We start from the raw sequence: 21,817 nt of genomic DNA on the forward strand, positions 1-21,817 counted from the left end.
TACACTCAAAGATGAGGAATTTAGTAAGGTGTTTTCTAATAGGAACGTCACAGAAGTGTTGTGATCAGGACTAGTTAGTGTCGTCTGTAAGAAGACATTCTTTGTCATCTGCCTCTTTCTTCTTGCACTTGATCCCAAAGAGACCAAGGAACTTCATAACTAGCAGGTCTACATACTCCTGTTCCTCAGAAGGCTGTGAGTGTCAGAAAACAAACGCTAGTTATTATAGTCCGCAACAACTATACACATCAACAACAAAATGATATTAGGGTGGAAACGATTCATTCGTCTCTCGATGAGATTCACCATACTGATCTTACGATATGATTTTTTCCAAAATGAGTTGCGACAAGCTAGAAATGCACAACTGCCCTTTTATTATTTCTCAAAAGCTGCACATTTCTTTATAACTTATTGTCCATAACAAAACTAAATTGTCATTTTGAAACAAATTCCAAATCAAAAGTTAATAACAGAAAGTCACTTTAAAATAAACAAAATTTGACTTTTCCTAACTTCCTTTTTTAAAAGAAATATCAGCATATCCACGTTGACAAAGTTAGCAATAAAAACAGCGGCCCCTGCTGTTCAAAACATGGTATTGGGATTAATTTAACATCTCAGCCGGCTTGAATCATCCAAATTATAATACATTTTCAACCGGCTCAGCCTGAATCGTTACATCCCTAAATAATATAGATTCTATATCACCACATCACGTTTGGTAGCTTTCTTTTAATAGCTAGTCTATCAGAAATATAATACCTGGTGATTCTCCTGCTCTTCACTGAATGCCTCCAGAATGACGGAGACAAAGAGGGTCAATATGACGAATGTGAGGAAGATGACACATGAGGAAATGATGAGGGCGCCGAGCAAAGGACTAGAATCCATCACCTGAAAATAAACATCTGTGGTTTAACAAAGGCTTCTCAGCGTTGATTTCCAAGTTTTGGCCAGTAACATTAATGTGTAACATACCTCATCATAATTAAACAAACCAAACTGCAAATTGAAGATGGTCTTGAAAGCATCTGGTAAAGATCTGTATGAGTACAGCTTCCATCCAAAAATTAAATTGCACTACAAAACATTTAAAAACAATTTTAATAAGTTGATTATTTAAAAATAACAGCAAAATATGCTATTGCTCCTTACAGCAAGAGAGTAAGCCATGAACACAATGGCGAGGACCACGATGAAGCTGGAAATATCTTTCCATGCCCGTTGAAGTGAGGCGGTGATGAGGTACAGTTTAGGGTTCAGTCTCAACAGATGCCACAGTTTCACACTGGCCAGCAACACCAGAAAAGCCAAGAGGTATCCCATTGTAGTATCCGCTAGTGCTGTGTCATGGAAAGTGGGGAACCTGGAGGAGAAGAGCTACATTTTATCTTGTTAAGTTCATATCAGTATTTAAAGGGTAAGATCAACCAAACATGCAAATTCATAACAATCTGATCAACATGTTGCACAAAGAAAGATAGGACAAAGGCCTTTAAGATCCACGAAAGTGGTCCAGATGAACCTCGCACGATTTTCAATGATGCTTTTTTGGAGCTTGACAACCCCAGTCCTCATCCACTTTCATTATTAGGATTTCATGTTGTGGATTCTCAGCTCCGGAATGAATATTGTCAACCAACCGTTTTGGGTGATTTAATTCTTGAAATCATCCTGTTTTAGAAAATATTTACTCACTGATCTTTGTTATTCTGGTAATATGCGATGTCTCTGTCGCCCAGCACTGTTCTCTTGATGATGGCAGACAATGTAGTCCAGCTCAAGATGATGATGAACAGATCTAAAAGGTTCCACTTGTTTTTAAAATACGCCCATTTCTGCTTCTTCATTAGCTTTCCCTGTTTAACCCAAAATGTGTACGGTGTAATAAGAATGCTTGCAGCACGTATACAAATTAAAAGTTTAACATTTACTATCGGAGCGCTGACCTGCACAAACATGTAGTAGCAGACGAAGAGGAAATAGAAGACCTGAGAGGCAACGAGAAAAGACTGAAATCCACCCGTGGATTGATAGACACGCACGCTCTGGATCACGCTACGGTACTGAAACGGTCCTGTAAAAGAAATAGTGCAAGTTAACTTTAGAAATAACACAAACAGAGTTTGTATGATTGTTTGTTCATGTTTTCTCACCCACTGCAGTTCTCTCCAGCATTAGTGTGACGAGGCAGAAGAGGTTGACATTGGCATTGTAGACCGTAAACTCCACAAAAACTGCTCTAGTGAACACATCCAGCCAGGTGGTGTCAAATAGATACTTTAGCTTGCTGTTGGTTGGAGGCAATAATGCTTAGGATAGTATAAATAAAATAACAGACAAAAATAATAAAAAAATTAAATAAACTTGAGGACCTTAAAGGTGTAGTGTACCTTTTTTTGCCCACACCACCATCAATGCATAACCACTGTATATATTTTTATATACAGCTGTGTACTGTATTCAGATCAAACAATATAGTAGTAATTTTGTAAGCAATTTTTTCCAAATCTTAAATATGTGTCATATAATATTTTTTTATTCGTGTCCAGTTTTTGGTGCCTTCGGCCATTGGCAAACCTTTCTGTTAAAATGCTACATCAAGCAATGCTCACCTACTAGCATTTCCATTGTCAGAACCAAGGTCCACTACGTAGCCGCCTCCCCTATATAGCGCTATATTACCCCAGACGGGATATCCTCTAAGCGCTGACTGGCTCTGGTAGCTCCAGGCTGTGTCTACAGAGCCATTCACAGAGTTGGGCTCTTGCCAGTCTGGATCGTAGGAACCCATGTCCTCATCATCCCAAGAGTATGGGGCGTTACAGTCAGAAAAAGAGTCACGCATGGGTTTAGCAATCTTACAGGAGTCTTTTTTTACCCTAACCTGACGGAGACGTGCGCTTCCCACAAGCTTTGAGTTTCCATCTGTTATGAAGCCTTGGAAATACAAATAAAATATCATTATTACACACATCGTTCAGTAATGGGGCCATGTAGCTTAATAGCTTGAAACTAAAGCTCTTGAGATTCCTTCCCTCCCTGTACCTCAAATGTACAAACACTAGACAGTATAAAACTTAAAGAATATGTGATTGGAAAAACTGGGGCATTGTAATTGTGGAAAATTGTATATTACAGTAAATAAAATGCTTTTAGTCAAAAGTACAGTTATAATTTAAAGTGGTTTTGTGTGGATTTCAAACATCTAGTTAAAAACAAACAGCTTGTAAGATTTTTCATGTCAGGTCAGGTCAGGGCACGTTGTCACATTTTATATTAAATGTTTAACATGTAATATGTTTGAAATATTATACATTTATACAACAGTTTTCAGCAGATTCGGAAAATTAATGGACGGACATTTATACATCTAATTTATTGCTATATTTTGCTGATGGAAATCTCCATATTTCATGATTATAATCCTTTTGCCAAAAATAAAAAAATTCACCCTGGTCACTGGGTTTTGCAAATGTCTTACCAATGAAAAGTTTCATAAATGCTTGTCATTATTTATGATTATTTAATCATTTGAAAGTACAGTGTTGTTTTCCATTTCCACTTGTTATCTATAAAGTATATCCTTTATATTTTTGTGATTTCATGAATTGTTTTGTTTCATAATTATTTTACTTTTCAACTGAGCCATAAAGCCCGTGATAGGCTGTTTAATCTCAAATTCCACCGTGACAACTTACCCTGTAGAGTGTGGCAACATGCCCCAATGGCAGTTCAATGTGTATTTTAAAAAACGTATCTTTTGTTCAATTGCTTTATCCTATAAATGTGTAATGTAATATTTACTCAAGTAAAACGTAGTCCAAAGTTAGGAGTTCGGTATAACATTTAACTTAAAATTGAAGCATGGAACTGCAAAGATATGCACATACTATATTCATTTAATATGAAACTAAAACGTACCTGGATACTCTCCAAACAGGTTTTTCAGAATAATATAGTTTGCCCAGTAAAACACATCGTTGTAGTTCATACTGTCAGATATGCCTTGTTCAAAGCTTTGCCGGATGTGCTGAGATAGATAATAGCCATTTGTATCCCGTTGGCCATATGCCACGACAAGCAGCATCCACAGGAACCCTACAAACACTGCAGAGGAAATACATAGCTGAATGAATGCTGCTTTGTCATCGGCTAAAATCAGGGCCATTGATCACAGGACCAGATCATAAAAAGCTAATTGTGTTATCTCACCTAGAATCTCCACAATGAGTCCTCTTGCTTTCCGCTGTTTAGCCAGGTTTCTTTTAATCTTCTCGATGTCAGACGGGGGTGGTGGCTTATAGTAGTCTCGCATGCAGTCCCTTTTAGCAAGTCGCAATCCATCAGGACCCTCTGAGTGATTAAATATACAGAATGTCTTCTTTATTATATAAACTAAGACATACTGCGTGTTATCTGACTGCCGCATGCTTCATTCCCAATTACCTGAGTACGTGGCTTTTTTCTTACATACAGAGTTGACAAAGTCATCGTCCGAATTGATGTTTTTCACCACCAACGCGAAGAATATTGCAAAAAGAATGACCTGTCAAATAAAACACACGCAAAAAACAACTGGTCAGAAGGGAAATGGGTCTAAACAATGGAAATATAGATCACAAGACTCTCCAAAGGCTTCTCACTTTTACAGGCTGGGTAAAGAACAGGCTCTCTGTGAAGGACATCGCGATGGAGATGATCCAGTTTATTGAACGGTCCTTCCCGTATTTTAACCCGTACAACATAGTGAAGTATCCCGACACCACACTGGTGCATGCCACGAGAAGCCAACCCACGTACACGAACCACCAGGGGAAACCGTTCCAGCAGGACTTCTTTTTGTCTTTGGTTGTACTCGAGATGTGGGGATGCTGATCAAATGATCCGGCGTAAATGTGACCTTCCAAAAGTCTTTTAATGTTCTGGACCTGCTGTAAAACCTGGCTGTAGGAGCCTGGTATTGAAAAGCCAGAAGGACCCAGGAGCCTCACTTCACCCTCCGTATTCTGTATCTGTTTAAGGAGATGAGGGGTGTAAATCCAATATACAGACGAGGGGTCGTTTGCATGTGTCGAGTGCTGTTGTTCGACGAGTTTATGCAGCTCTGACAGCAACATGTTGATGTCTGCTTTTTCTGGGTTTTTCTCTAGGTTTGGCACAGAGCATCTCATGGCATTTGCAAACAGGTAAATGATTCTCTGGATGTCCTATTGAACAAAAACGGGTACGTATCATGGTTAACATTGTTTTCTGGTATTCTTCTGAATGCTTACATTTATACAAGTACTTACTTTGATGAGGAACTCTGCTGTGATATTGTTTTGGTCTACAAGTGAGGAGAAAGGTTTTTGTTTTTCAGTTTTTTGAGACTTAGACTTCTTTTTCTCCTTTTCTTTTGTTTTCTTTTCCCTAGGGCGCGAATGCCTGAAGATGCCCACGATCAGCAAGTTGACGGGGAACACGAGGATGGAACTCTGGATGCCGATGATCACCTGACTCCAGGTAAGCTCAATGTGACCTTTGGTATCAAAAGATCACAGAAAATCTAAACGATTATTCTGACATGATGGAGTCTACATCAGTACCAATCACACTATAATAGAGTACCCCAGAGATTATGTATTTTCGCATGCAAACCCCAGAAGCGAGTTAGCATTTTAGCAGTGAAATGCTGGTGAGGTTTTTGAATGGGTTTTTGGTAAATCCCCTTGAAATAAGATCTGGGGTTAACAAAACCTCTAAATATTTTCACGTTTTAATCTATGGCATAAAACACACCCGCTCATGGTTTTTTAAAGCCTTATTGTGTTTTAAAAATGACCATACTGTAGTCTGTTTTAGCCTCATGTTGGTGATTGTATTTACATTTACATTTAGTCATTTAGCAGATGCTTTTATCCAAAGCGACTTACATAGAGTTCGGGGAGCAATAAGCGATATGTCACAAAAGAGCAATAGTACATTAGGTGCTAATACAAAGTTACTAGTTTCAACAAAAGCTAGACCACTACCTGTTGAGAGAAGAGGGTTAGTGTACGTTTTTTATTTTTATTTATTTATTTATTTTTTCATTTGTCTGTCAAGTATTCGCCGAAGAGAGATTGGTTTTAAGTAGTTTTTTGAAGGTTGTGAGAGATGTCGTTGACCGGACCGCATTGGGAAGAATGTTCCACCAGGAAGGAGTTGTGAAGGAGAATGAGCGGGAACGGGATTTAGGCTTCAAAAATAACAAATGTTATGTAAGTTTGTTAAGATTGTCTTGACGGACAAAATGTGAAAACATCATAAACCTTTGTTAATCACAGATCACATTTTTTGTGATCTTCCAAAAGTCTATTTTGGTTGAGGAAACCAGCGCGGCGCTAACTTCCGGGTTGGCCTAGAAAAATATGTCAAGCCTGCACCACTCAATACGAGTCACTAATATGAATCATACCCATGTCCATGCTCTGATCTGAAGGGTCTGTGGGAATCCCATAGAACATGATACTGGTCAACATGGTGCAAAGCAGCACGGAGAAACAGCAGGAGACGCGCTGCACTCGAGAAAAATTACTGCTGGGGGGCCGACTGACCACCGAGTACCAGATGTGACCGTCACAGAAATCTGTTGTTGTCTTCATGAAGAACAAATTGCTGCGGAAAAAGGGGTACTTTAATGTTTCAGACGTTCTCTTTGAACTGCTGCTTTGCTTAAAGACAGTGAGCTCACCTAAAGCCCTTCAGGTCCGCATCTGTTGCTACAGGAAATGTTCTTTCAATAGTACACTCGTCTATATCGGCCGCCAGCCATGCACCGCACAGAAAGTGCCGTTTCTCCCCAGTCTCCAGATCCTGAACCATCACTGAGTTAACATACCTAATGAGTACGAGAAATGTTTATTTAACACATCTTCACCCAAATACCAAACTTCTGTCATTATTAAAAATATATGACTTATGGGTAAACATTAACATTCATTTACCAAGCAGGATGCTCTCCCGAGTTGTCATGCCACAGGCTGATGCTCTGCAGTTCTCCGAGCGAGTATGGTGTGGTCAGTAGAAACAAGTCCTCTGCTCCTCTTTCAAACACAGGCTTCTCTGGGTCGGTCAGATGATGAGGCTCACACTCTCCCTCTGTGCCTTGTATTGTCACTACAACCTGATGTCCATGTACATATAAAATGTATAACTTAAAAGCATGATAAATTGGTTTGGATCGAAAGCCTCCGCCAAATACATAAATATAGCTTTAAAGGGGACAGGATTTCAGTGAAAACACGCTCATGCTAACCCGTGAGGAAGGAGAAGCTCCAATGCGATGTCCAGTGCAGATCTTCAGTAAGTAGCGATATTCCGCAAAGGGATCATTGTCTTCCAGCACAGTAACTTTAACCTTTTGTGGAAATGAAAAAAACTGTAAAGTTTCACAACTTATGTATCTCGGTAAACAAGAAGTCGCAAGTAGTAAACTAAATCGCTTTGGATAAAAGCCACTGCCAAATGCGTAAATGTGAAGTAGAGTTTTATAGCAAAGAATTTAAAGGTCCAGTGTGTAATTATTTGGAGGATCTATTGACAGAAATTTGATATACATAACTATGTATTCAGAGGTGTATAAAGACCTTACATAATGAAGCGTTATGTTTTATTACCTTAGAATGATATTTCTATCTACATACACCGCAGGTCCCCTTGCATGGAATTCACCATGTTTTTGTACATTAGCCCTAAATGGACAAACTGCTTTACAGAGCGTGTTTTGTAAATACGTAATCTCCTTCAGCAAAGAAGTGAAACGTGACGACATCTTAGTCCTGTGTCGGCCACATAGTGCTTCAAAAGGGAGGGGTGGAATGAACCGTTGGTTGCAATTCACAACCTCACTGCTAGATGCCACTAAATTTCATACACTGAACCTTCAAACTGACAAAAAATTCAGCTACGTTACCTTGACTTTGTCTTGTAGGTCTTTCCTGCGGGCCCATATCGCTACCAGGATGTAAGTCAAAAATATTGCCCCTATGAAGCACACTACGACTGGGTTATTTGCAAAGTTGGAAAACAGCTGAGCGGACTGTGACGGATCTACCGTATTGGGCATGACAAAGAAACTGCTTCCAAAAAAGGTCAGATGGTTACACAGACACTGAGTTACAGATGCGTTTGTGTTGGGGCCAACCTAAAACAGGAAAATAATATACAGTTCATAGAGTGTACGTAAAAGCTCATGTATAAAACACCAGCTGAAATCATTAAGTTTTAAGTTAACTGTATTTAATTATGAAAATAACATCTCTCACCCTACAGTTTGAGTCACTCCATTCAGACTTCTGCAGCTTCCAGAAAATGCACTGGGCAGTAATGGATGTGATTGTCACGGAGGCATTCACAGATTTCACACCCGGACCAACAATGGGCCGTACCAGAAGATAGTAAAGACCCATTTCTCCAGCCAACTCGCTGGGCTTCAATATCCATGTGTACCTTTCCACTATAGAAAAATATTCATGTACAATTTTTTTAATCACCGTTTCAACTGTGAACAAGTTAGTGTTTCCAAACTTTTCAACATTAGAACATAATTTACCTAGCGAATTCGCTTCTAGAGGAAATGTCACTTTGGCTACGTAGTTACTATCGGAAGGATAGTCCTGGTAGCCCAGCAGCAAGATCATCGGTAATTCTTCTGAGGGTTCTAACTTCAATACCAGAGTAGCATTTTCAGATGTTATGTTGATGGCCATGGTGCTGTGGCTGCTCAGGTCCAAAACAGTGCTGTTCAAGTCCTCGTGTGGTCTTGGTAACAAAATCTTTGTGGAAATGCATTAAGTAGTAGAAAAATCAGCAACGTATAAATCTAAAACCCGTACCAGCTACAAGATACTCAGAATTTAAAGTAGTACAACAAGGCGACCGGCTTTTTGCCTTTCTATTTACAATATAAAGCATTTAGCAGACGCTTTTATCCAAGACGACTTACATTTAATGATATTATACATTTGTAATTAAGTATGTGCAATCCCTGGGATCGTACCCATGATATAGTGTTGCTAGCGCCATGCTCTAACCACTGAGCTACAGGAATATATCATATGTTTATATCTTATACACATATGCTAAATTTTGTTGGTACCCTTACAGCTTGCAAATATTATTAAGATGTTTAAGGTCCATGGAATTGTAGCCGAACTCCCTTCGCATTCTTCGATTTTTGTGGTGGGGTATCAACAAATTTGAGCACGTCTGTATATACTTTACATATAAACATAAGTATAGAAAGTAGGCTACAGAAAGTATTGGAGAATAGGGGGGCGTCATGGCCTGGCGACAAATGTGCTACAGCTCTGATGTCAAGCTAAAACACGTATAAAAAAGTTTTTATTCCGTTTGAGCTATTTGGTGAACTGTACAGAAGTATTTGACTAAGTTTATACAGTGTACAGTTTTGTGTGTTTTTACTATACAAAATGTTTCTTTTTTTATTTAATATTTATACACAAAGGTTCCTGTCAACATTGTTTTTGCTGAAGCCCCGAACCTCAATCTCTAGAGGAAGACCTTCCACTGGAATGGATTGGCCGTCCGGTGTAGTCAGTGAAAAACCACCCACATGACTATTAAGGGTGAGACCATCAAGCCATGGGTCAATAAGGAAATTTGTCAACTGTAATAAGAAATGGACATAGGAAAATAAAGGACTAATAAGAACATATCACGCATAAATATATGGTAAACTGTTTTGCAGCACAGTAACTGTTACACTTACTCTCACATCCACTGGCTCTTTTATGTTCGCAAGAGCATTATTGCCCAGATTTGGCAGTGAGAAAGTGGCCGAAGTTACGTTGGTACCCGGGATGGTAAAAGCCTGTTGGATGTACTGTGGAGATAATCTAACCGAGATCAAAACACAAAATGTTGTCAAACCTTTACACACTTTATTCTCACTGATCCCGGCCATTGGATTGTCTTACCTGTTGGCATAAATACTAATATGAGGGGTGGTGATGATCGCTGGCTCTAGGTCGGGTGTTTTATTTGCTAACATGAAACTCTGCACGGCATCTAGACCATTGACAAAATAAAGGGCAAGGTCCTTCTGCAAAGAAAAGAAAAGCTCATCAGGGAACATTTCTTGAGTCCGGAGTATGTAACTAGAATAAAAGAAGGCTAAAATACTTCTCTTTTAGAATCAAAGGCCTGAAGAATGTGGCTGGCGGACTCTACGATGAGTTGGGCTGCGTCTCTTAACTCGGTCAAATTAGCCGTGCTCAGATTAACGGAAGCGAGGGAATAAGAGATACTTTCTACTATGCAACCACCCTCCACCTGCGACAAAAGTCACATCGGTCATCATGGAGAAGTAGAATTTGATCGCATATATGAAGAAGGGTGTGGTCTGTATACTACCTGAGCACCAGAGTTCACTTCATCTTCCACTTCAACCAGATTCTTTATTGCATTAGCGACCATCAGCACGTCTCGGTCTTGCTCAATATGACTGCTATTGGTCAAAGTTACACAAATATTTGAAAGAAGTTGTTCTCGCAGCTGCGGAAAGTGGAAAATAAACATTGTAACAAGTAACGTGGCATCGGCACAATTCTTTATTGCAGTCATTTCAAACCACTTACACATGAGGAATTGCTTAATGCAAATGGTGTCTTGGTTCTTTTGTGTGTCAGTATACTTACCTCTGTTACTTGATCTGTGTCTTTCATTTCAATCAACAGGTTTGAGATAATGGACAGTAAAGGGGTGCTCTGGACATTTAGCAGGTGCACTGGAATGATGATTGACCCAAACTCTAATGGGTTACCACTTTTCTTGCCTAAACCATACAGAAATAAATGTTAATCTGCTTTAGTCATGGATCCTTACATAACTTAAAATGTCAAATGAACGCACAGATGGCTTCCACCAAGTAGTTCTCCTGGAAAACTCTGAGCTTGCTAGTGTCAATGTCCACAGTTGTTTTGCTGCCTTTTTGTATTAGCTTCATTATCTTTTTGCCGTTGGTGATGCAGTCAAGACCCTGATCATTTAACTAAAAACAGAAAAATGTATATGTTAAAAAACATCTGTATTCTGTGTGGTACTGAATGGTAGGCATATAACTGTTTTTTTTTATAAATACTACCGAAAAATAAATCAAATATTTTGAATGAAACAGAGCCATTGAATTTACTTACGTCTAATTTGTCTTCCAAACGCCAGTAAACTTTATCACAGCCCGGCTTGTTCATCGACAATTTTACTTTGTCAGCAACAGACGCAATATCACAATTTAGACATCTGTGAAAAAATATGAATGTGAAAACATAATTTTTGAAAGCATGCAAACTTTTTGCATCTGAAGACCTCAGCAAATATAGCACAACACAACATTTTCAAGATTATGAAAACACGTCTTACGTGACTGTAAAACCTGTTCCAGCTCCTATTATTGGTGTATTGGAACAATGCTTCTCTTTCGAATCCTCAGAATCCCGTTTATGCCTAATGTGCACGTCCTGTTTCAAAGACATAAAGATCTTTTCCACATGAGCAATTATTGAACTGAATATAAAAATGAATAAACAAAAATCAGTGGGAAAATCATTCAATAAATGAATATTCTTAGATTAACAAGAAACACAGCTGTAAAATGACTGTGAAGCATGTGAAAGATACAACGTTATCTTATCTTATAAAAAAGCATGAGAAGGTTATCAGGACTCTGCAATTTAAGCTTTTTAAACAAAAACAAAACTTTGAGAACAGAATAGAAAAAACGATTTAAAAGAGAAATAGATTTCTCACGTCATCAAAAAGGTCTTCTCTACTATCATCTGCAGATCTTCTGTCAATAACACTGGAGGCTTCTGTGGTATGAACATTTTTCATTTTATTAAAAACATATTAATTGTTACGATCACAAGTCTTTATCTATAGGTTTTGAGAAATGTGCCCAAGTTGACTTTTGAGTAAAGCTTTAAATCATGCAATGAATACATGGCTGATTTTCACGAAATCTTTGTTTCGAGATGCCAAACATGATGATTTTTTTTAAAGGCGGGTGTGTCCGATTTCCGAATTACGCTTGTTTAGACTAAGTCGGCCCGAGTACCCAAAACAACCAACCTTGTAGCCAATCAGCAGTAAGGTGCACCGTGCACAGGACCGACATTAGTCGAGCCAAACGCTGATGAAAGCGAAAGATGGGGGTGTGTCTAATTTGGTGATTTACACATCAACAACGGCTAAGAGAAATCGTACACCCCGCCTTTCAAAAAAACCCATGTCAACAAATTTCCCATTTATTTATAAAAAACAAGGTATGACATGTTTAAAAGCATTCATTTCAAAACTTTTATTGACAGTTTAACACAATCTTTAGGCCCGATTCACATTTCGCATCATTTTAAATGTAGACGTAAAAATAGGCAAATATAAGGAGCAACGCGGTAGCCGATCAGCACCGCATCGAGATGGAAATAGTTCAACTTTTCGAAGTGCCACTTGAAGAGAGAAAACGACACAATTCTAGACGCAAAATGTGAATCGCCCCTAAATATTTGTTCTTTTTTTACAAAAAAGCTTTTAAAATTCTCATTATCGTAACCATTCAAAACTTTTAATCCCATAGCAGAGAAGCCATGATGCCCATGCACGTTTTTATAAACCATATATAATAAGACGTTACTTTAATATATTTTTATCAAAAATTATACATTTCAGTATAAAAAAACAACCTCTATCGGCAAAGAGCATTAAAAATGTTGTGTTAACTGCGTGACAAGAGAATATTAAACTTTTAACTAGAAAAATAATTTGTTAACATGGTAGTCATTTGAAATGTGGTAGATGTGTTTCTTAACATAAAATATATATTTTTAAATGTTACGGAGGATGTGAAACTTTTTTCCCACTATCACTATCAGTGATTTTTGTGTCGTTTTTTAGGTTTGAGAACACTTTTTTTCAGAATTTTAAAATTTTACTCTGTTTAAATGACAACATATGTTCTTACGGTAATGAGAATTTCAGCAGAAAATGCGATAAAATACCAAAATAATTCATTAAATTCGTTAAAATTGTGCTTTGTGCAAGGTAGAGAACACATTTATGTTTATCATAATAATTTTTTGTATTACCGAACTAAAATCATTACTGCCATGATGTTTCAGTGTTTTTTTTTCAGATGTTTCATTACTAAGCTATAAAAAACATGATGTTAACATTAAGCATATTTCTGTTTACTGTAATAAATAATAAACAAAATCTCGTACTGTATTTGCAGTTGTATTTTACCACTAAGTAACTTCCCAGCGTGGGACATGGCTCTCCAAAAGAGGATGCGTCGGTCGCAGCCAGGCAAACCTGTTGTCCATTGCAGCGCTCTTGAAGGTCAACAAACCACATCATTACTATGCAATACTATAGCCAGTCAAAACACCATAGAGACCATGAGAGCACTAAGCCACTATGACAATAAAAAATACATTACAGCAGTTTGTAAATAGAATTATCTACAAACAAAAAAGTCAGAAAGAATCGTATGGTCCAAGTGTATTTACCTAACTTTAACAGGTCCATTAGTATTGAAATATCATTACACTGTTCGTCTAAAAAAAGAGTCCTTTGTTTTCACACTTTATAGCTGTTGCAATATTAAACCTCGACCGGGGCATGAACGGAAAAACAATAAAGCTCTGTTTGCATGCTCCGTTCCATATTCTGTTTGCTTTGCATTCACAGTCAGCTTGAACTGAATTCAAAAGCAACACACAAAAGCATTTTTCTAAATCAGACGGTAACATTAAGACTCTTTAGAGATTGAATTTAGAGATAATTCAATGTATTCAGTTCCATGGTACATAAGGGTATTTCAAAGCACATTTAATTGACCATGACAGCACTAGGGTTGTTGTTTTTTATTGTTAGTGTTTGTGCAGTACCTGAAACTAAATCCAGCACACTGTCCCAGCTGCACTGGTCCTGCGATGATGTGAGAGAGGCGGAGATGTGGTTCCTGCAGTAGTGTGGCGTCCTCCTGCCATAGAAACTGTTTTGAATCTCTATCACCTGATCAGAATCGCAATGCAGGAAGGTGCTGTGATTCAAACACGACAGAGAGCGTCCCAATTCTAGGAATAGAAAAATGGATAAAGTTTAAACATGCTTTCATTTGATACTAATAGGCCTATAGAGCATTCTAAAGAAAATGTTTAATTCTTTCATCATTTATTCACCCTTGTGTCACAGCGAATTTGGACATAAGAGGTTTTGGAACGAAGCAAGGGTGAATAAGTGATTACTGTTATTTCATTCATACTAATTTTTCTGATGCATGAAGCCGAGATACTGCTAACACACTGTGATCTTAAAAAAGATGTAGTGACACTGTTTCCTGTAAAGAGTGAAAACCCCTTAAATCTAAATATGGATTCTTGCATATTAAATCTTTTTTATTTAAATAAGTACACATACTAGGAATGCACCGATAAAAAATTTCGGTAAAAGTACTGATATTTTTATTTTAAAACACATTATGAAATGAAATTAATTTATGTGCCTGTCACAAACATTCAAAGCAAATTTCAGTGAGGTATCAGTCTTTGGTATCGAGTACATGAGCTTAGTATCGGCCCGATACCGATACTGGTAACGGTGCATCCCTAGTCACAACATAATTGAAGTGTTTGGTCAACTGTCAACATACAGTAGAAACAACAGCAAACAACATACAGATGTAAAAATTAGTAACATTTTTATCCAAGATCCATTGTTCAGGGTTACGTTTTTTTCTGCTTTTAATTATATCAAAACCTTTTCTTGGTCATCAAAATCAATGAAAATACTAAAAACAATTGCTGTCATTTCGAAACGGCACATGACATGGATGAAGATAAACAAAAATGCATTGAAAGAATACAAAAATACACAGAACGCGGAGTGCAAAACTTACCAAACTCACAAATGAAGTTTAAGTCCTGGTTACAGTCACTTGTCATCTTCCAGTGAGAATTAAAGTCGGTACTGATGTAACCACAACCAGTATCCAGGACTGGCTCACTGATCCAGTTTGAGTAAATCACATCAGAGCCATCCAGCCAGCTTATGCCACCTGAAAACAAAGATGTGTGAGTAATCTCAAAATATAAAAAGAACAAATGATGCTTGCGTTTGGGGACATAAAAAGTATGAAAATGTGTCTATAACATAGAAAATGTTTCTATGTTATAATCCTTTATAATACTATGAACGTACAGTTTGTGTTATAACTGCAAATAAATATATTTATGTACTTATTTGTGACACAATCAAACGATGTAGTAAAAAATAAAAACGATGTACTGTGAAAAATAAATATGAACGTTTTCATTTTAATACTTGATAAAAAAGATCTTGCCAGGAGAAGTCTTTTTAAAAATGTCCACCTGCAAATAAATAAAACTAAAACTATACCTCAGTAGACTAGTGCACGCTCAGTACAGTATTATTCAAGCTCTACCTATAAACGACTTTTTCCACACAGTATACAAACCCTTCACGTCCAAAGTGATGTTGTCAAATGAGGGTGCAAGTCCTATCCACCAATTCTGCTCTGGTTGCATGTGTTTCTGGAGAAACTGCTGGGTCTCATCATTCCGAATGAAGGCCAGATGCCCACCACCCCACTCACACCAAGCTTGAGCGCTGAGAAAACTATGCTGAAGACCCACAAATTCATAGCAGGAGCTCTGGAAAGACTGCTGATGCTCTGGGCACGAATGATCCCCGGTGGCTTCTTGGCCACAGGCTTGGATGATTTTAAAGAATATAAGAATAAGCACAGTAAAGAGTCTATCACCCATCTCTACTCTTGACTACATCCAGACTAAAATGTATTCTTAGCATCTTCTCTATATAAAGGATTTTGAACCCTACCAAAGGTACGTCACCATGCCAACAACAGTTCAATCCTTCCTATTGATTTACAGCCAAGCCCTGTAATGTAATAGCCTGATGGATGCATATTGTGTCTTTACACAAAAGCAAAGTTTCATTTAGATCAAGCCACCCTTCAGCCATGACGTATATTGCTTTGGCTCATTAATGAGCTCCAAAGATGCATATAGAAAAGATACAACCTACTCTAAAGAAAAATAAGCTTACGGTCCTTTAAGCCATGAGAAAAATCACACGCGAGATCTCTTTAATATCTCAATTATTTTGCCTAGTCAACAGTGAGATTAAATGAGAAGCAAATTAAAATGTTTGCCATTTGTGTCCTGTGTCATATACAGTATTTCTGCTGAGGAAATGATCTAGAAATGACAATATCCCCAAAAGATATCTCAACAATGTCACATACTGAGATTCGCCAAGTCTGCAATCGAAAGTCAATATGATTTCAACTTTAAAACGAAACATTTCCATCACATTCACATAAATCCAGATCATTATACCATTCGTTTTACACCATACTCTTCATGTAGGCTACTGTATGTTAACAACAGTTGTTTGATTTCTATTCGTTTGTTCATTGTTCATTAGTTTCTTCAAAGCGATTCTGAACGTAACATCACAAAGAACCTCCTCAAACCTCCAATATTTTCCGTCCTATGAATTGATCAAATTGCACCAGATGCAACAACACATGAAAGATTATTGCGTTAACAACGCAAGGTTGTGGGTTCGGTCCCAGGGGATTGCAGATACCTATGTAAAATGTGTAGGATAATGCAATGTAAGTCGCTTTGGATACAAGCGTCTGCCAAATGCCTAAATGTAAATGTATTCAGATTTGTTAAGAAACAACATAACTGTATACATTAGCATACTTAACAAAAACCACATGCATTGCATGTTTTTGAACAACGGAAAATGTCTTCACTATTATGTTGTGATGTTATTGACATCCTCTGTAATAATACTTGGAATTGATACAATAATACTGTCTTCATTGGTCCTTATAAGGAGAACTTTCCACGAGGGCCTGTCATTGACATAAGGTATGGAAATGGTCAAGCATGACATCCTGACATTATTTCCTCCAACAATTTATAGAGTCATTTTTTATCTTAAAAGATAAATGATAGCAATTTTGTGTATGTAAGGCACTGTTCTAAATGCACAGCAGATATTTCATTGATGGTTCAGGCTACTTTGTGTCCGACGGGCTAAATATGATTGATATTTTATCACTTTATATATGCCTGTAAACTCACAACAACACATCACACAAACATTTTTGTTTAACAGTTTGATTCGGTTACAAATATTTAATTTAGTCGTTTAACTCTCCCTCCTGGACAAATGTGGAACAACGGGGCCATATAGGTAAAACGTGTGTGACGTTATCCCTCCAGACCAGTGGGGGCGGTATGACCCTAGTTGCTGGTCGGCGTTATAACATTAAAAGCGCAGAGGAAATATGTCAGTTCAAAATATTATTTTTTGTAATTCACGATGTTTGAGACGCTGGTGATGTATACGATTATCAAACATATAATTTGATTCCCAGCACGCATGCGTCGTGCCTGCTAGATTTCGGCACTTCAGTCAGGTGGGTTTGTTTCTTAGAGACATCCGGTATTGGAACAAACGAGGCCATCTGCACCGAATTGCGTCTGTTTTATGGCACATTTACATACACACCACATGCACATTACAGCAACAGTAAAGCATCGTTAGGGATCCACCGTGTGAGCAAACTCTTGTATCACCCTGTGTTGTTTACATTTAGGTACGCGTGTACTCGCCATCCTGCCATGTTTACAACATGTGTTCCTGCGTTACATTTCAAGCAAAACTCGTCAAGATGTTCGTATGTTGTATAAGAACGCCTGCAGTGTGTTAGTTATCAATTGTGTGCTGTTTTTTAGTACAATCGTTTTATTATATTAAATAGAAACCGTGCTTTCTTAACCATGTATTTTTACCTGATTTATATTGTGTTCGTAGGTGCACGACTCACATTTGATTTCTCTTGCAAGGCCATAATGCTGCTGGCTCAGATAAACCAAGCAGCAGACTTCCAGCATGATGGAGACGCTCAGGAAGTCACTCTCTGTTTGACTGAGGCTGTAGGGGTTTCAGGTCAGACCTGCACTCACAATCATGTTTAATGTTTGCATTGGTAAGAGAGAGAGAAAGGTACTTCATGTGTTCTCTTGACGTTCGATTTTCAGATGGCAATGAGAGCATGGACACTGTCAGCTTGCAGGCTGTGATGTTAGCCGATGGCTCCACTGCGTATATACCTCACGACCCCCAAGGTATTTAGACTCGTAAAGGAAATACGTGAGCTTTTAGAAAGATGTAGAGGCAGTGATGTGTTCAAATTGTATAAACTGTAAGTGCATTTCTGGTTGTTTTGTTATTGGTATTTCCACAGACAGCAGTATTATTGAAGGACAGATGATCCAGTTGGAAGATGGTTCTTCTGCTTATGTTCAACACATTTCTGTTCCAAAAGCAGGTCTCTACTAACTCAACAAGAAGTGTTCTGCCTATATTTGATAAATTGGGTCATGAAGCGGATATGAAGATAATTCTGTGCTTTTTTCATATGCTCCCTAGATGAAGCAAATAACTGGGCAGGCTCCTCACCTGTATGTGATGTTATAAGTAACGGAAGTTTAAGACTGGAGGATGGACAGGCTGTGCAGCTGGAGGATGGAACTACTGCTTACATCCATCACACATCAAAAGGTTATAAGGTTATGTTGTCATGATGTTAGAAACCTTCTGTTTCGACTTAAGTTTTGGGGAAGCACGTGGAATGAGATTCTATTGAACGTGCGTTGTATTTCATTTTGGGCATTCGGGCATTTGCAGAAACGTATGAACCCGGTACCCTGCAGGCGGTGCAGTTGGAAGACGGATCCACTGCTTATATTCAGCATGCAGTTCAGGTGTCACAGCCCAACACCATCCTGGCCATCCAGACAAATGGTACAGACCTGCACGGGGATACAGTCATTGATCAGGAAACCATCAGTGCTCTGGAGCAGTACACAAGCAAGGTACACATCAGTTTGGTGAACCACAAATACTAGGTCTGGGTGAATATTCAAATATATTTAGGTGTGAATGTTTGGCTTTTTTGCCCATGATAATGTTACTAGGAAACCTGAAATATATTGTCTAATTATGATATATTTACCTTAAAGGTTATACTTTAAATCTTTTATATAATGACCAGTCTTTTCCGTCCTGCAGATGGAGGAAATTGAGTCTTACACAAACTCTGAGCTGATCACAAATGATCCTAACAGTGTTGTGGAGATGCAGGTGATTTTCTATGCGTAATAAACAAATCATGATCTAAACTTTGAGTTGGTGAGCAGATTCAAAACTTTTTCTTCGTCCTTTATTTTTTTAGATTGTTCTTCAGGGTAAAGGAATTCGTCGTAATACGCAGCAGCCGGGGGAGAAATTGTTTCGCTGTAACTATGACGGATGTGGAAAGCTTTACACAACAGCAAACCATCTTAAGGTTATTACCACTTGTACTTGAGCTTATACTACCAGTAAATAAAAGTTAAAATGAAATTTCAAACTTGTTGTGTTTATAATTTGTTTTGTCAGGTACATGAAAGAGTACATACGGGTGACAAACCGTACTGCTGTGATATACCAGATTGTGGAAAAAAATTTGCAACAGGTAAGTGCCTATCTTACTGTAAGTACAGCTCCTGTCTAGCTGGGGGGAAAAACTTAAAAAATGCATTTCAGTCCAAGAATTTGTTCCAATAATATTATTTCAAATCTGGCAACTCTGACTTACACAGCTGTTGCTTTATTGAGCTCATCGTTTAGTTTAATATGAGTGGTTCGTCTCACCTTATTTTATCCCTATGCCCCATCTATTATTAAGGCTATGGCTTGAAAAGTCACATCAGGACACACACTGGAGAGAAACCATACCGCTGTCAAGAGGCAAACTGTAAAAAATCTTTCAAGACCTCAGGGGACCTGCAAAAACACACCAGAATTCATACAGGTACAATATCTTAACTTGCCTCTTATTGCATAGACGCTTTTTAAAAATCTGTCTATGTTCTATATATAACAAACACGTATAAAAATATATCATCATGGTACTTTTTTAGGACATCACCGTTCCATGTAACTGCTTTTTTTGTAAGGGGCTGCTGTTATTGACTTAATGAATCACCGTTGTTTTCAGGAGAAAGGCCATTTCTGTGTCCTGTCCCGGGCTGTGGGCGAACGTTCAGTACCTCAAACATCTGTAAGGTTCACGTTCGCACACACACCGGAGAGAAGCCGTATCATTGCACAGAGCCGGGCTGCAGTCGGTCCTTTGCCAGTGCAACGAATTACAAGAATCACATACGGATCCATACAGGTGTGTTGCTTAATATGCTTAACGCTGAAGTGTGTAGTGTTAAAAAAGTTACTATTCTATTCAAATTTCAAAATATACTGGAAGTACACCATTTGTAGTTTCAACACTGTGACTGTGTAGTTTTCTAGCTAACCTAAATAGAACTTAAAAGCAATAAACCTCAATATCTTTGTGCAGGAGAGAGGCCGTACGTATGCACAGCCCCTGGATGTGACAAGCGATTTACAGAGTATTCGAGTCTGTACAAACATCACGTCGTTCACACTCTGTGCAAACCCTACAAGTGTAACCACTGTGGAAAAACATACAAGCAGATTTCAACGCTGCTCGTGCACAAACGCACTGTGCATATCGACACCGAGCCTATAGAGGAGGAGTCCGAAGGCTATTTCGAAAACCCTGAAGGTTGGCTTAAGAAAAAAACTTCTAGATCTCATTTGAATCCAATAGTTTTATGAGTAAAACTGAAATGTTTTTGTATTCAGAGGCTGTAGATGACCCGTCTTTAAGCGCAACCCCAGACAAGGGTGACGACTCCAGCTCTGAGATGACAACAGAAATCTCTGATGGACAACAGCATGTAACACTCATCACACAAGATGGAACGACTCAGGTTCGAAGAGTTTCCAGGTTATTTAACATGTTTGAAGGATGGTTTCGACTTGTGTGAAGCTCTTAAGTGTTACAAATCCAGTAATGTGTTATGCACATGTGTCTAATAACAGACCATCGCAAACACGATCACAATGGTAACGCAAGATGGCAGCCTGATCACCATCCCACCCACGGAGTCTTTACTGTCATCGACAGAGGCTCATTCAGTGACTATGGTGTCAGAGGATGGGACTGAAGGACAGGTGTGTGGTCTTCTGGATACTAGAGATTTTTTGACTGCAGATGTCCATGATCTGTCTATATAAAGAGACTTGTCTGTATTTTCTGCAGATGACTTTCATGATGTCCGATTTAGCGTCGTCTTGTGGCACACAAGATGGTTTATCAGCCCACCCAGTTACACTTTTGGCCACTTCTAACGGCACCCAGATTGCAGTTCAGGTAAGGATCATTTTAGTGTCTCTCTCGCTCTCTTTATATTAATGTATTTTCAGACTGCGTTGTATGAGCATTTATATTTGAACATGGTTTTGGGGTTTTCTTGTAGCTGACTGATCAGACCTCATTGGAAGAGGCTCTCAGGATAGCTTCATCTTTACAGGAAGCAGAAACAGGACTGGACGATTAAACACCTTCAGACAGGACTCGGTATTCTAAAAGACTAATGCTCAAACGATAAGCTTTTGTATTTACCCTTTTACCTCAGAAGCACTGGGGTTGAACTATGCTCTGTGAAATGATTTCTTATAGGTTTTCTTCACATTGATATAGATATCTAAAAGGCTGAAACCTGTTTGCATTTTTTTTAAATAAAACGCACAAAAGATTCAATGGTTGTGTCCTTAAGCCCTGCTACTGCACTACATATGA

General features: G+C 38.3%; 2 protein-coding genes across 7 annotated transcripts; one reads left to right on the forward strand and one right to left on the reverse strand.

Moving 5' to 3' along the window:
* Window positions 1-70: 70 nt before the first annotated feature.
* Window positions 71-15,830, reverse strand: pkd1l2b (polycystic kidney disease 1 like 2b; the record flags this gene model as incomplete). Its single annotated transcript, XM_079463354.1, has 33 exons — window positions 71-193; window positions 766-897; window positions 1,159-1,369; window positions 1,702-1,862; window positions 1,953-2,080; window positions 2,160-2,293; window positions 2,619-2,943; window positions 3,928-4,113; window positions 4,219-4,359; window positions 4,453-4,552; window positions 4,650-5,213; window positions 5,298-5,524; window positions 6,443-6,642; window positions 6,719-6,865; window positions 6,972-7,150; window positions 7,283-7,384; window positions 7,940-8,170; window positions 8,292-8,482; window positions 8,579-8,801; window positions 9,530-9,655; window positions 9,758-9,884; window positions 9,966-10,090; window positions 10,171-10,320; window positions 10,402-10,542; window positions 10,686-10,822; window positions 10,900-11,038; window positions 11,184-11,286; window positions 11,407-11,504; window positions 11,794-11,855; window positions 13,263-13,373; window positions 13,932-14,120; window positions 14,942-15,100; window positions 15,521-15,830. 33 exons carry the CDS (start codon window positions 15,828-15,830, stop codon window positions 71-73), a joined length of 5,682 nt encoding a protein of 1,893 aa, XP_079319480.1.
* Window positions 15,831-17,325: 1,495 nt separating this feature from the next.
* znf143a (zinc finger protein 143a) lies at window positions 17,326-21,777 on the forward strand. 6 transcript variants are annotated; one of them, XM_079470664.1, is made up of 16 exons: window positions 17,326-17,394; window positions 17,955-18,057; window positions 18,150-18,236; window positions 18,356-18,439; window positions 18,541-18,672; window positions 18,799-18,986; window positions 19,183-19,254; window positions 19,346-19,459; window positions 19,552-19,627; window positions 19,841-19,966; window positions 20,153-20,332; window positions 20,510-20,737; window positions 20,818-20,945; window positions 21,058-21,189; window positions 21,278-21,388; window positions 21,495-21,777. In XM_079470664.1, the coding sequence occupies exons 2-16, from the start codon at window positions 17,961-17,963 to the stop codon at window positions 21,573-21,575; spliced, it is 1,836 nt and encodes a 611-aa protein (XP_079326790.1). In that variant the 5' UTR covers window positions 17,326-17,394; window positions 17,955-17,960; the 3' UTR covers window positions 21,576-21,777. The 6 variants fall into 6 exon arrangements, with proteins under 6 accessions (XP_079326790.1, XP_079326792.1, XP_079326793.1 ...); XM_079470666.1 differs by having other exon boundaries at window positions 17,327-17,524; window positions 17,923-18,057; XM_079470667.1 differs by having other exon boundaries at window positions 17,327-17,524.
* The last annotated feature ends 40 nt before the right edge of the window (window positions 21,778-21,817 follow it).

The sequence above is a fragment of the Barbatula barbatula genome (assembly GCF_947034865.1).
Source record: "Barbatula barbatula genome assembly, chromosome: 1".
NCBI lineage: Eukaryota > Metazoa > Chordata > Actinopteri > Cypriniformes > Nemacheilidae > Barbatula > Barbatula barbatula.